Source organism: Anarrhichthys ocellatus, unplaced genomic scaffold (genome assembly GCF_004355925.1).
Source record: "Anarrhichthys ocellatus isolate YVR2014 unplaced genomic scaffold, GSC_Weel_1.0 scaffold107, whole genome shotgun sequence".
Taxonomy (NCBI): Eukaryota; Metazoa; Chordata; class Actinopteri; order Perciformes; family Anarhichadidae; genus Anarrhichthys; species Anarrhichthys ocellatus.
Genome location: NW_022280137.1, coordinates 340,589 through 353,466, shown reverse-complemented (window position 1 = coordinate 353,466; position 12,878 = coordinate 340,589). Strand labels below are relative to the sequence as shown.

The window sequence follows — 12,878 nt, the reverse complement described above, 5'->3', positions numbered from 1 at the left end:
AATGTGGTTTTATTATTCCACCGCGCGAAGAGAACGAGAGGGGGGGGAGGGGGGGGGGGGGGGCATCAAGAAAATATAGCCAGCAGATTTAAAGAGACTAAGTACTAAGCAGAGCTGTAGACTTGAGACTGGAGGACTCTGAACGTGGACGAGACTTGACTCACATGAGACTTGACTCTAAAGACGAGACTTGAAAACATTCAAGTGTCAGGTTCTGGTAATAAGATAAATAGGAACATGAATAACAGCGCTAGGCAGGTCTTGCATTGCCTCACATCTTGAACATCCATTGGAAGGGATTAGGTTCAGCTATGTAAAACAAAGCTTTGAATGGAAAATGTTCAAATGCTGTGTCATTGGCATGGTGAGCACTTTGCCATGAAGACTTGAGACTTAACGTGTCTCGGTTGACTTTAGGTTTGACCCTAGACCTGCTTTGACAATACTGTAGGACTTGACTTGGACCTGTCTCATTTGGTTCTGACTTGAAACCTCCATTGACAACTTCTAAATTATTAATAAATTGCACTTATATAGCGCTTTTCTATCGCACTTTGGAATTTGCCGCCCAATCACACACACACTGATGGCGGCAGAGCAGCCATGTGGCGAGGACACTTTGACAGGTTGACAGAGGGAGCCGGGGATCAAACCACCAACCCTGCGACTAGTGCACAAGCCGCTGAATTGAGTTGGACTTGTCTCATTTGGTTTGTGACCCAACTTGAGACCTGCTTTGACAAAACTTTGGCTCTTGACTTGGGCGTGTCTCGGTTGATTTTCGAATTAATTTAGGATTTGTTTTGACTTATTTGAGACTTGACTTGGGACGTGCTTGGACTACACTTGAGATTTGACTTTAAACTGAAATTAACTTGACTTGGACTTGTCTGGATTGACTTGACAGTTGACTGAAGATTAGCTATGACAAGGCTTTGTAAATCAACTTGGACTTGTCTCGATTGACTTTAGACGTTACATGAGACCTGCTTTGACATAACTTGAGTCTCGACTTGTCTTGATTAACTTGAGACTTGACCTGAACTTAATCAAAGACTTGGAGACTTGAGACCTGCTTTGTCGAGACCTCACACTTGAATTGCGCTCGTATCTATTCAGGCTATTCTCATACACCGTCCGTAGCTATAACTACAAAAAAGTAATGCACTTTACATCCGACAAAATCAATTTGTATTTATTTCACCTAATCCCAAACTAGGAAGTATACAGAGCGACAAACGCTGCGCGACTAGAAGTCACAACGTTGATGTATTTACCCCTTACCTAAGTCGTAGCAGTAGTGGCTTTGTTGACTAAGCCAGACCACAATCTTTTCATAAACCTAACAAAGTTGTTTCCTGTGAAGAAAGAAGTTTATTTTGAAAAGAATGCATGTATGTGACAAGAGGAAATTGACACATGTTGCTGGACATTTGTATGAAAACACTCAAAAAATGAGGAATTACTTTTCATAAGTTATCTTACGAACCGCTGATCTATTGATCTTAAACTTGACCTGGACTAGCGTCAATTGATTTAACACTTGGACTTGGACTTCTTCCAAAGGACATACAAACAGAATACATTACATTACATTGCAATACAATCCTCCCGTGTGATCCGTCAGGCATGTTGGTAACGAAGAAAGGGCCAGAGTGGAGCTGGAACAGAAGAGAACTGCACATGAAAAGCAAACTAATTTTAGGGAAATGTTTCACAATCGAATGGTTGGTTTGCAAATCATGTTCTGCTGCCGCTCCTGTCACGGTGACTGAACATGTGAAATGTTTAGAGAACGCTTGTTTGGGTCTGTTTTCTCTTCCCTTTGCCCCCTCCCACACTCTCTCTCTCTCTCTCTCTCTCTCTCTCCCTCTCTCTTTCCCTCTCCTGGCCTGGCTCGCTTTGAGTCAGGACTGGCACTTAATGGAACACTGCCCAGATAGCTAAGTGTGTCTCTGTGTGCGTCTGAGTTTACACACAGTTTAAAGAGGGCGAAACATCAGAGAAATGTGACAGACGTTGGCAGTGGGCATCAAAGCTTCTTATCGGGGAATGTTCCCCAAAGCCGGAGGCCCCCAGGGACCGCGCAGCAGTCAACAATACAGCAGAGATAGCTCTGCGATACGGGCCGACGTTAATGCCGCCCCTTCAACGGTCTGTGTGTATGTTTGGTTCCAGACGACTGGAGCAGAACGCCATCAAGGTGATCCCAGCCGGAGCCTTCTCTTCTTATAAGAAGCTGCGCAGGATGTGAGTAGACGAGGAGTACCGTGCACCCTGTCAACCATCCACAAAGACTTCTGTTTCCATCCCGTTTGTATTGACCTCTTACACTTGTCTCTCTCTCTACCTCGCTCACTTCTTCTTTTTCTTTGGCTCCGCTCTTCACAGAGACTTGAGCAACAACCAGATATCAGAGTTGGCCTCGGACGCCTTCCAAGGTCTGCGCTCCCTCAACTCCCTGTGAGTACTGCGTGATATGTTTGTATTTCAGATCCGGTTTGCACAAAAAACACAAACACACTATGGCCCTTTGAGTCTCACGGGGAATATCTACCGTTAAGCCATCCATTCTATCTGACATGTTAACTTTGTACTTGGTACTTTGGATCCAGGAACACAATAACATCGCCACAACAAAGCGAGCAAGAAGCGAAAGACATGTTTTATACAAGCCTGGCAGTTTGGCCAAATATTCTTAACAACTTTATTTCAGGGAGAAAACAAAAGTGAGCAGGTCTGAAATGATCCCTCATTGCACAGGAAAATCCCGTCAAGTTTGTCAAGTTGAACCAGGAAGTTCTGGAATACTCTGTATTTAAAGAGTTTAGATGATGCTGTTTTATTAGCATGTTATTAACTATTTACCAGGCGGCAACCTCCGGCTCTAAAAAATGAAGACAATGCTGAAGTGCCTTAAACTTGCATTCTCTCTACTGGCCATCAGGGGGCGACTGCTCTGGTTGCAAAAAGCATTCTGATTGTATTGAAATCTATGACAAAATGACTCTACTTGTCTCTTGATTTATTACTCTGTAAACATTGTGAACACGTGTTTATGGTCTCAATCTCTAGTTTCAAGTCTTCTTCAATACAGCATGATGTTCATTTAGTAAATTATGGTCCAAAAATCCTTACATCATAATTTAGGCTAATGTTAATGTTAGCTGAAAGTAACCAAGCGACCCTCAGCGAAGGGTCAGTTCTAATAATAATAATTTTGCCCTTTTCTGTTTCATAGGTTTGGCTTATGTGGGGGTTTGTTTTTGAATTTGCTATGTTTCTTGCACTATTGGACTTTTATCTTATTATTATGGCAAGAAATATTTGCAAAATCTAACAGCAGAAATCCCAAATTACACGTAGCTTCACATTTGCAAGATGATAAAGACATTTTCAACACGTCTTTGAGGAGAACTGTCGGCCTCCTCCCAGGCCGGAGCAGCTGCTTTGCGTGTGAATCTCTGGGAAGGAAGACGGCGAGAGGAGGAGCAGGAGAGGGAGCAAGGGAGGCAGAGTTATTTCACGCAGGAGTTATATTAAGGTCCCGTCTCTCCAAAGTCAATAATTCATAAATGCCGAATTGCTGAATGGAGGCTCCTGCCACCTCATTACACATTCGCCACTGAGAGAATGGGACACACGTCCATGCTGACACACAGAATGCGCTGCGGCTTGCGCGTTAAACTGCGCTGGGTGTTCACCGTGTGTCAGGGTTTGGTTAGATAAGGTCGTAAATGAGCAATCCATTCTGTCCCTGTGTGTGTGTGTGTGTGTGTGTGTGCACGAAATAGTATGTGCTAATGCACGTGTGGGACGTAAATGAAGCGTCCACTCTACCGCATCCCAGCCTCAGGTCTCTCAGGGACGGCCACTCAGCACAATGAAGTAAAAAAAAGTCAATCTGAAACACATGTCTTTAGGCTGCCTACATACACAGCTCAACTCAGCGTGGAGCGTGAAGATGACTGATTGCTCTCCAAGCGTGTGTGTGTGTGTGTGTGTGTGTGTGTGTGTGTGTGTGTTTGTGTGCATCTGAGGTATTCGATGGGCAAGGCAGTGGCAGTGTCAGCCCGGACCTGTTTTGTGTATGCGATCTGATGTATTTATAAAAGGCTTCACTCTGATAGCAGCATACTCAACTCCCACCAGAGCCAGATTTATAGAGGAGTTTTTTTATTGTGACATTTAGATGAAGACTGTTCATAACCAGTTGTACTTTATGTCCGTAGTGTTCACACACAGCCAGGTGAGAGAGAAGTTTTGTTGCTGTTTTAACTTGGAACCCGCCAAAAAAGAATCAAATCATTCTTTATTAAGGTCTTATCATTTCAGGTCTTTATGTTTTTCTTTTGGATGTTTCTGTGTCATCTTCAGTAAAAAGCCATTCAATAAAGACTTATTCACACAAAATACCCGGTGGCAATCGAGGGGGGGTGGGAGGGCCTACACAGATACACTAATACGCAATATTCAACATTTCATGGATGCAAGCCAAGGCAACGAGGCTGTACACACTTTGCACACACATCGCTGAGGCTAATATCTTTAACAATAAGGCCACTGACACAACTGCACAACTATACCCTGCAACATAACACACTCGCCTCTCCCTCACTAACAGGACACACATGCACGTGCTCGAACCCGACACACACGCCTTGGCTCGGCTTCCTCTCGTTGATGTCCTGTTATCCAAGAAGGGGAGAGACGATGTCCTGCTTAAATCCAGGTTCTCACGAGAGGCACTGGATCAAATTTGTCCAAAGGGGTTTCATTTAGGTCCACACCATGACTGTGTATAAAAAGTGGACGTACTCATTGTGACGTCACCCATTGGTTTGTGGACTGTTGTTTTGAGCACTTGAGTATGGCGATTTTGCCGTGGCCATCTTGGATTCCGGCCGTTGCCATGGTGTTTTTTTTGCAACCAATGAACAGAAGTTACCATATTTGGAATGCGGAGGAGTGACGTAGAGACGCAGTATACGGCTCTGGTAGCGGCAGAGACCTGTCAATCACAGTTTGCCCGCCCTAAAGCATACTCTGCTTTATGGTCTATTTGACTCTAAATGGACCATCATTTACTAAATGAACATCATGCTGTGTTGAAGAAGACTTGAAACTAGAGATTGAGACCATAAACCAAATAAGACCAAATAACTGTGTTAGGATTTTAGAGCCTTAAGAAGTTTTTCTATTGAGGCTTTCAGGGGGTCTAAAGTGTCAAATCAAGTCTGCAGAAGAGACATATTTGGTGAAACCAGAACAATCTATTAGAGTTAATAATCAGATGTAACTGCTCCAGATTTGCCAAAGGTTTGGACACTTTTGAGGTTCTGGAAGTGGGGGATATTGCAGCTGACAGACATTCCTCAATTCCGACATTTAGATTTACAGCGTTTGTTCCCCACAGGCCAACATGAACGCAGCATTCACTGGCTCACTGTCAAAGATCTATTTGGAGCTGCGGTTTTTTTCTTAGCACTAAATAAATATTGATTTCATGTTTGATAAAAGGTTCGTAAATGTTCCCATCGGAAACAGACGCTAGTGGAACAGAAGGTAGTGGGGACTTGGTTTGGCTCTCTACGCAGTACACGCAGAGTGTTAATATTGATAGCATTACTGGATGATACGTGTGGTATTCATAACTTATTAATGCAGTGTTTGTGCTCCACAGGGTGCTGTATGGGAATAAGATCACTGAGATTTCCAAGGCACTGTTTGAGGGACTGTTTTCTCTGCAGCTATTGTAAGTAGACACACACACACACACACAAAGTTGGAGTTGCAGCTGAGAGCTCCCAATCGTTGATATTCTGCTGAAAAGTGCTTTTACTAAAGCATTGTCACCGGAGTGGAGAGACATCGTGATTGAAAGCCATGACCTGTAACATTTCCTCTGTTCTGTCTCTTTCAGGTTACTGAATGCTAATAAGATAGCGTGCCTGCGTGTGGACGCATTTCAGGACCTCCACAACCTCAATCTGCTCTCACTCTATGACAACAAGCTCCAGACCATCGCCAAGGGGACCTTCTCGTCGCTTAGAGCCATACAAACACTGTAAGTGTACACACACACACATACCCACACTCAAGAACTTTGGTTGTTCTGACAACTTACTTGTGTGTTTTTTGTTTGCTCCATGTGTCCATGTCTGTGTGTGTGTGTGTGTGTGTGTGTGTGTGTCAGTCACTTAGCCCAAAACCCGTTCATCTGCGACTGCCACCTGAAGTGGCTGGCAGACTACCTGCAGGACAATCCCATCGAGACGAGCGGCGCCCGCTGCACCAGCCCCCGGCGGCTCGCCAACAAACGCATCGGACAGATCAAGAGCAAGAAGTTTCGCTGCTCAGGTAGAGAAACCCCGGCATGTGAACCGTGAACACATTGATCTTTGATGATTTCTGTTACCAATCGTTCGCACGCGCACAGACTCCGAGGACGTCACATCCAAATTTTTCCAAGTTCTCATTTTGTGTCTTCCTGCTGGGATTTTCCCTCAGCCTCTCTTTACTAACCTCAGCATTCTCTCTCTCTCCCTCATTTGACCACACACACACACACACACACACACACACACACACACACACACACACAGTGAGTACTCGATTTTGGCCTTTTGTTATTTTGTTGTTTTTCAATTTTACTCTCTCTGTCTCTGTCTCTCCATTAGCTAGAGAACAGTATTTCTTCCCAGGTATTGTACATCGAGCATGTGTGTGTTTGTGTGTGTGTGTGTGTGTGTGTGTGTGTGTGTGTGTGTTAGACACCGTGTGGTCCATCACGGCGGATGCTGCACACTCGCACACTCCCGACACCAGTGTGAGTGAGTGGCTTTGCTTTGACTGACACCTTGGCATGACAAGTTCTTCACACTAATCACACTCTTGTCCTTGCACCAGGGGTTTATTTGTCTATGGTAACCGTAACCTTAATGATAGAGGGTGAAAAACAATCGGATTAATAAGGCCACTCCACGTGAGACTCCATAAAGACCAGGCTAGAGATTTAGAGACTTTATAACCGAAAGTATATTTGAAGTGCGATCACAGACACCAGTCTTCCTCACTTCTTACCACGTCTAATGACAGCTAACATACGAGCGCATGTGTCATCCAGCATCTGCGTCTGTTTTGCCCACCGCAGAACATCAAAAGGTCACGCAGTTGCCACGCTCAGAGGGGCGCTGGGTAATATGTAAATCAGTCGTGCATACGAGATCAGTAGCAGGGCTGAAGGCGGTCATTACCACAGCAGCATGCGGAGGAGGCACCGTGTGTGTGTGTTGGACGAGAGCGATCGTGTGTGTGTGTGTGTGTGTGTGTGTGTGCTAACTGCAGTATTTAACTCACCGGGGGGTTGGACAGAGGTTTCAAAGCACCAGATAGCACAAACGCGGCGCAGCTGAATAATTTAAGAACGTTTGCGGTTGAAAAGTTGAACAAACATGTATTTTATTCCATGGTACAATATTGGTATCGCGCCTCGGATCAACGTATCTAGAAGTTTTGTCACCTATTTTACGGTGTATTATTTTGGATCGGGTATTTCTGTTTGTACAAAACCCTCTTTAATTCCAGTTAGTTTTATCCCTCCGACCATTTAGTGAAAATTGAACTGAAAATTATGTGTTTTCATGAACTTTTATTCTGTGTGTCATCTCGTCAATCGTCCCCAAAACAAGTTTGAATCAGCCGTGCTCCGAGCAAAGTAGGCCGGGATGTGCATGGGATGAAAGCACCCCAACCAAATGTCCTGCTGTGCTGGCACGATTCTCACCATTCACGAGTCATTACCCCTTTAAATGAATCACTGACTGAGGACTGAACACAGAAATATTGCAGCCATTTTTTTCCCCCGTTTTTCCCCCCCCCCCCCCCCCCTTCCTGTTTAAACAAACAAGTGAAATCCCTTCTTCTCTCTCCTGCTGCCTCTCTCACACACTCAGGAGTACACCATGTCGGCTGTAAGTAACACACACACGCACACGATTCTCGCGTCAGTTCCGAGCCCCTCTCCTCTCGTTCCCCCTGAACCGGCCTCTGACCGTTGACCTCTAACCTCCCACAGTGACCTTTGACACCCCCCCCGCCCCGTCTGTGACTCCTCTTGTCTGTTTACAAACAAGGATGATACAAATATTCATTCAATTTTATCATGTATTTTCTCTCTCTGTGTGTTGTGTGTGTGTGTGTGTGTGTGTGTGTGTGTGCCCATGTTCGTGGTATACGTGTGTATGGGCTTCTCTTGCTTTCAGTGCTGCTGTAACTCTCCTCCCACTCCTCTGTAGCTGCCGCTCTGGTCCTGCTCTCCTGTGTTGTGTCTGAGTTTAGACGTCTTTAGATGTTCCAGTCTACTTCCCCGGTGCTTTCTTTCCTCCCCACCCTCTTCTTCTCCTCCTTTATTGCTGCTCCTCTTCTCTCTTCATTCCAACCGATACGTTTTCCTCAAGCTAGGCGGCTCTGTCTTTCTCTTGCTTCTCAGCCCTCATCCTTCCATCTTTGGATTCTTCCTCTTCTTATCTTCATCTTCACCTCACCTCTCCTCCCATCATTCACTTTCCCCCCTCTCCTTCTCACCCTCTCCTCTCACCTCATCCTCGTCTTTATCTTCATCTTCATCTTTGTCCTCGTCCTCTCCCTTCTTCTTTTTCTTTTCTCTATCATCTCCTCATCTCACCCTGTTCTATCCTCTTCTTTCTCACTCAATCTGTTCTTCTTCCTTCTCTCTCTCATCCTCTTCTCTTACCTCATCTTCATCCTCTCCCTTGTCCTTGTCCTTTTTCACTCCTCCCTCTCCTCTCTCTCTCATCTTTCCCCTCACCTTCTCGTCCTCTCCTCTCCTACTTTCCTTGTCCTCTACCTCATCCGCCCCCTCCTTTCCTGCTCGTCTCCTCCTCTCTGCTTCCTCCTCCCCTCCACCCCCCATGTTCCAGCGGAGGAGCAGTCAGTCAGCAGGTTGTTCCTTTGTGCTTGATCTAACCATGTGGCTGACAGGTTCCTATAGTGGAACATGGTTCTGTCAAGCACCATGGAACGGCCCTGTGAAACCCTACAGCATGGCCAAGACGCAAGAGACAGCAATCTCCTGTCCCCCCCCACCTGTGTGTGTGTGTGTGTGTGTGTGTGTGTGTGTGTGTGTGTGTGTGTGAGCATTTTCCTGCTAGGATCTAACTCTTGATGCCGTGGTTTCGAACACTAACAGCTGGTTTGGAGTCTGACAGGACTGAACTCCCATGTGTTTGTGTGGATGTGTGTGTGTGCGTGTAACATGTCCAGACAGTCTGTGTCTCGTGAGCTTGGCTCCTTTTAGGCTCCGTGATACAGATGCAGCATTTTGTAATGTTGCATCTGTAAGTAATGCACACGGGCATTGTTGCATCATAATCAGCGATGTTTGGTCCAATTTGAAATTCACCACTCCAAACAAAAGCAGCGCATGTCGAAATTCCTCCATCATATCACGACCTTCTCCCCGGCCGCCCACCCCGTTTCCGTTGGAACCGCTACCAGCAAGCGCTGGGGGTGTTTCCGACTCTGGCGGTGACGTTGTGCTTGTGATCGCGACCAGGTACTGAGGATTACCGCAGCAAGCTAGGAGGGGACTGCTTCGCCGACTTGGCCTGCCCGGAGAAGTGCCGCTGTGAGGGCACCACGGTCGACTGCTCCAACCAGAAACTCACCAAGATACCAGACCACGTCCCCCAGTACACCGCCGAGCTGTGAGTCGCTCTGTGTTTTTCTACTACAGAGTGTGTGTCCTTTATCTTCTCTTTGCTCCTCCTCGTCCGTCTCCGCTGTGTTGTTCTCTGTCTTTGTCTCTGACTGCCTTTCTTCTCCTGTCCCTTCCTAGGCGCCTGAACAACAATGAATTCACCGTGCTGGAGGCGACAGGGATCTTCAAAAAGTTGCCTCAGCTAAGGAAGATGTGAGTCAGATGTTGTAAACGTAACGGGTGGTTGGCAGAAACTCACAAGAGAAAAGCTATGATTGCACGAGATGAATCCATGAGATTTCATCCCTTTTATTTCCTCGCTCCCGCAGTAACCTGAGCAACAACCGCATCACCGACATAGAGGAGGGGTCGTTTGAGGGAGCCTCGGGGGTCAATGAGTTGATTCTCACCTCCAATAGGCTGGAGAACATTCACCACCTTATGCTGAAGGGACTCAGCGGCCTGCGCACACTGTGGGTACACACACGCAGTTACTCGAATGCATATTCAGATGCATTATCATATCTAATATGTGTGCCATATTCAAATACGCTCTACCGTGACAGTGTCCACAGAAGCATTTAAAACATGTGAGCGTACATAGCTCCCAGGTTTATATAATGATCTTTTTTTTTATTTTGTAAATTACACAGTATATTTCATCTTTTGTGCCTGTCCTTCCTGTGTGTGTGTGTGTGTGTGCGTGTGCGTGCATGTGTGTGTGTGTGTGTATGAGCAGCATGCTGAGGAGCAACCGTATCAGCTGTGTGAGCAACAGCAGCTTCGTGGGTTTGAGTTCAGTGCGTCTCCTGTCGCTCTACGACAACCAGATCACCTCCATGAACCCCGGAGCCTTCGACACACTGCACTCCCTGTCCACGCTGTGAGTACACACACACACACACACACACACACTCCTGGACACACACATTACTAATGCAAATGTACAACAACAAAAAAAACACACACACAAAAAAAAAAATATCCCCCAAAAAAATCTCCCCTCTTTTTTGTCCAGAAACCTTCTGGCCAATCCCTTCAACTGTAACTGTCACCTGGCTTGGCTCGGCGATTGGCTGAGGAGGAAACGCATCGTCACCGGCAACCCTCGCTGCCAGAGTCCGTATTTCTTGAAGGAGATCCCCATCCAGGACGTAGCTGTCCAGGACTTTGCCTGTGAAGATGGTGAGGCGGGGGCTATTATGCAACATCTGCAGCCATGACGAAATTGTGTCTATATTTTTCATCACCACGTTTCTATCCTCCCAACCACCCATCGCTTGTCAGGTAATGATGACAACAGCTGCTCCCCGGTGCTGAGGTGTCCGGCCGAGTGTTCCTGTCTGGACACCGTGGTGCGCTGCAGCAACAAGGGCCTCAGCACGCTGCCCAAAGGCCTCCCCAAAGAGACCACCGAACTGTGAGTGAGAGACCAGCACCTGGTCTAGTGCAATCCAACCGCTTTAACTGTCGCAGCGGTCCCATATTATACACCACTGCCTCACTGAGCCTCTTAATCAAAGACACTTTGTCACAGTCCTGTAAAAACCGTGGATCTCCAAAACATCAGCTTGAATTTAAAACAAGTCAGTTTAGAGCTTTGTGACGATAAAACAATGTGTTTTGTAGCTTGAGAAGTTTGAGCACTTTCTAAACACATAAACAGAAAGTTAGCTGGTTCGTCACTCTGGAAATTTTTCATTTTAAATCACCAAATTTTAGAGATGCATGTTTTTGTTTTTTTCCAACAGTGATGATTTGCATTCATGTAGATAATACAGCACACGTTGGATTATAAGGTAATCCAAATCTTTTGAAGGATTTCTAGAGGATTTGAAATTGCACAACTTGTCCGTCTCATGCAATAGAAGTGCGTCTAATTAAACAAATGTAACAACCAGCGTTAATTAACCCCACGTTTATTTTTCGACTCTAAAGAATTTGTAGTGTAATCACACAAATCTCCCACTGTCTTTCTGTACTCTAACTCTATCTATGGTGGTCAATAAACTAGTTAAGCTACAATAGGCAGGGCTGAATATTTTCACCCAGCTTGGTGAAGACAGGCAGTCCACCAGCACCCCGAGGAGCTGTGCAGTTGACAGGACAGCTGGCTCCTGGGACGGCAAAGGCCGCGATGGAGGTCGGACCTGGTGTGGGTCGCAGAGACGAAGTGTGTGGGACCGAAAAGGTTTCAGAAAAGTCAGAAAAGTGTGTGTTCCAGCTTGTGATTTATTTCCCTCGCGTTAAAGTCGTCAGCCTCAGAAAACCTCGAACTTTTGATACACTGTCCATCTGAAATCTTTTCTTTTCCTTAATCGAAGCTGTACTCATTAACATAAAAGAGACACAGGTACACATACTGAAGGCTCACAGACTTCTTTGCTTTCTCCTTAATCTTCTTAAGACTTAATTATCACGCCGGATTAATAGCACATAATCACAGAGCGAAGGACATATGATCTCAGTTGTGCATGTGGGTGGGAAAGAGAGAGGGGGAGGTCATACTGTGTTAGGATGCCTGTGGGGATATTAAACTCCAGAGTTTATTATCGCTGCAGTAGTAACGATCGCTCACACGGCTGGAGATGTGGAATCGCCCACATGGCTAACTAACTTGATTTCCTCTCTTTCTCTTTCCCAATCCTCCTTTATATCTTTCATATTCCGTTTCCAAACCTCCTCTGTCTCTCTGTTTGTCTCTGTTTGTTCTCTCAGGTATCTGGACGGTAACCACTTCACTCAGGTTCCCGCGGAGCTCTCCAATTACAAACACTTAACGCTCATGTAAGTCCCACCCACACCACCTCATTCTAAAGAAGAAGAGTTTCGCTCAGTCAAACACACACTAAAGACCAGAACTAACTGACTGTTATCGTACTTTGTGTTGTATCACTTTCAAGTGAATGAATTTGGCCGACACATGGTTTGTGTGTGTGTGTGTGTGTGTTACGCCTGAGTTGACAGTGCTGCCTGTGTGTGTTTCATGTATCTGCTATTGTTTCCTTTTCAGTGATTTGAGTAACAACCAGATCAGCACGTTGTCCAACCACAGCCTCAGTAACATGTCCGAGCTGCTTACTCTGTGAGTCTGGCTTTACATCAGTCCCTGTGTGTGTGTGTGTGTGTGTGTGTGTGTGTGTGTGTGTGTGTGTGT

At 45.8% G+C, this 12,878-nt stretch overlaps 1 protein-coding gene across 1 annotated transcript in view; it reads left to right on the top strand.

Moving 5' to 3' along the window:
* Positions 1-12,878, top strand: part of slit2 (slit homolog 2 (Drosophila)) — an 85,957-nt gene that overhangs the window by 53,677 nt on the left and 19,402 nt on the right. The window contains exons 9-22 of the mRNA XM_031876310.1: positions 1,971-2,250; positions 2,392-2,463; positions 5,684-5,755; positions 5,924-6,067; positions 6,197-6,360; positions 6,681-6,704; positions 9,578-9,728; positions 9,860-9,934; positions 10,051-10,194; positions 10,461-10,604; positions 10,740-10,906; positions 11,009-11,141; positions 12,440-12,508; positions 12,735-12,806. Coding sequence (XP_031732170.1) covers positions 1,971-2,250; positions 2,392-2,463; positions 5,684-5,755; positions 5,924-6,067; positions 6,197-6,360; positions 6,681-6,704; positions 9,578-9,728; positions 9,860-9,934; positions 10,051-10,194; positions 10,461-10,604; positions 10,740-10,906; positions 11,009-11,141; positions 12,440-12,508; positions 12,735-12,806 — 1,711 coding nt within the window. The remainder of the gene's footprint in view (positions 1-1,970; positions 2,251-2,391; positions 2,464-5,683; positions 5,756-5,923; positions 6,068-6,196; positions 6,361-6,680; positions 6,705-9,577; positions 9,729-9,859; positions 9,935-10,050; positions 10,195-10,460; positions 10,605-10,739; positions 10,907-11,008; positions 11,142-12,439; positions 12,509-12,734; positions 12,807-12,878) is intronic.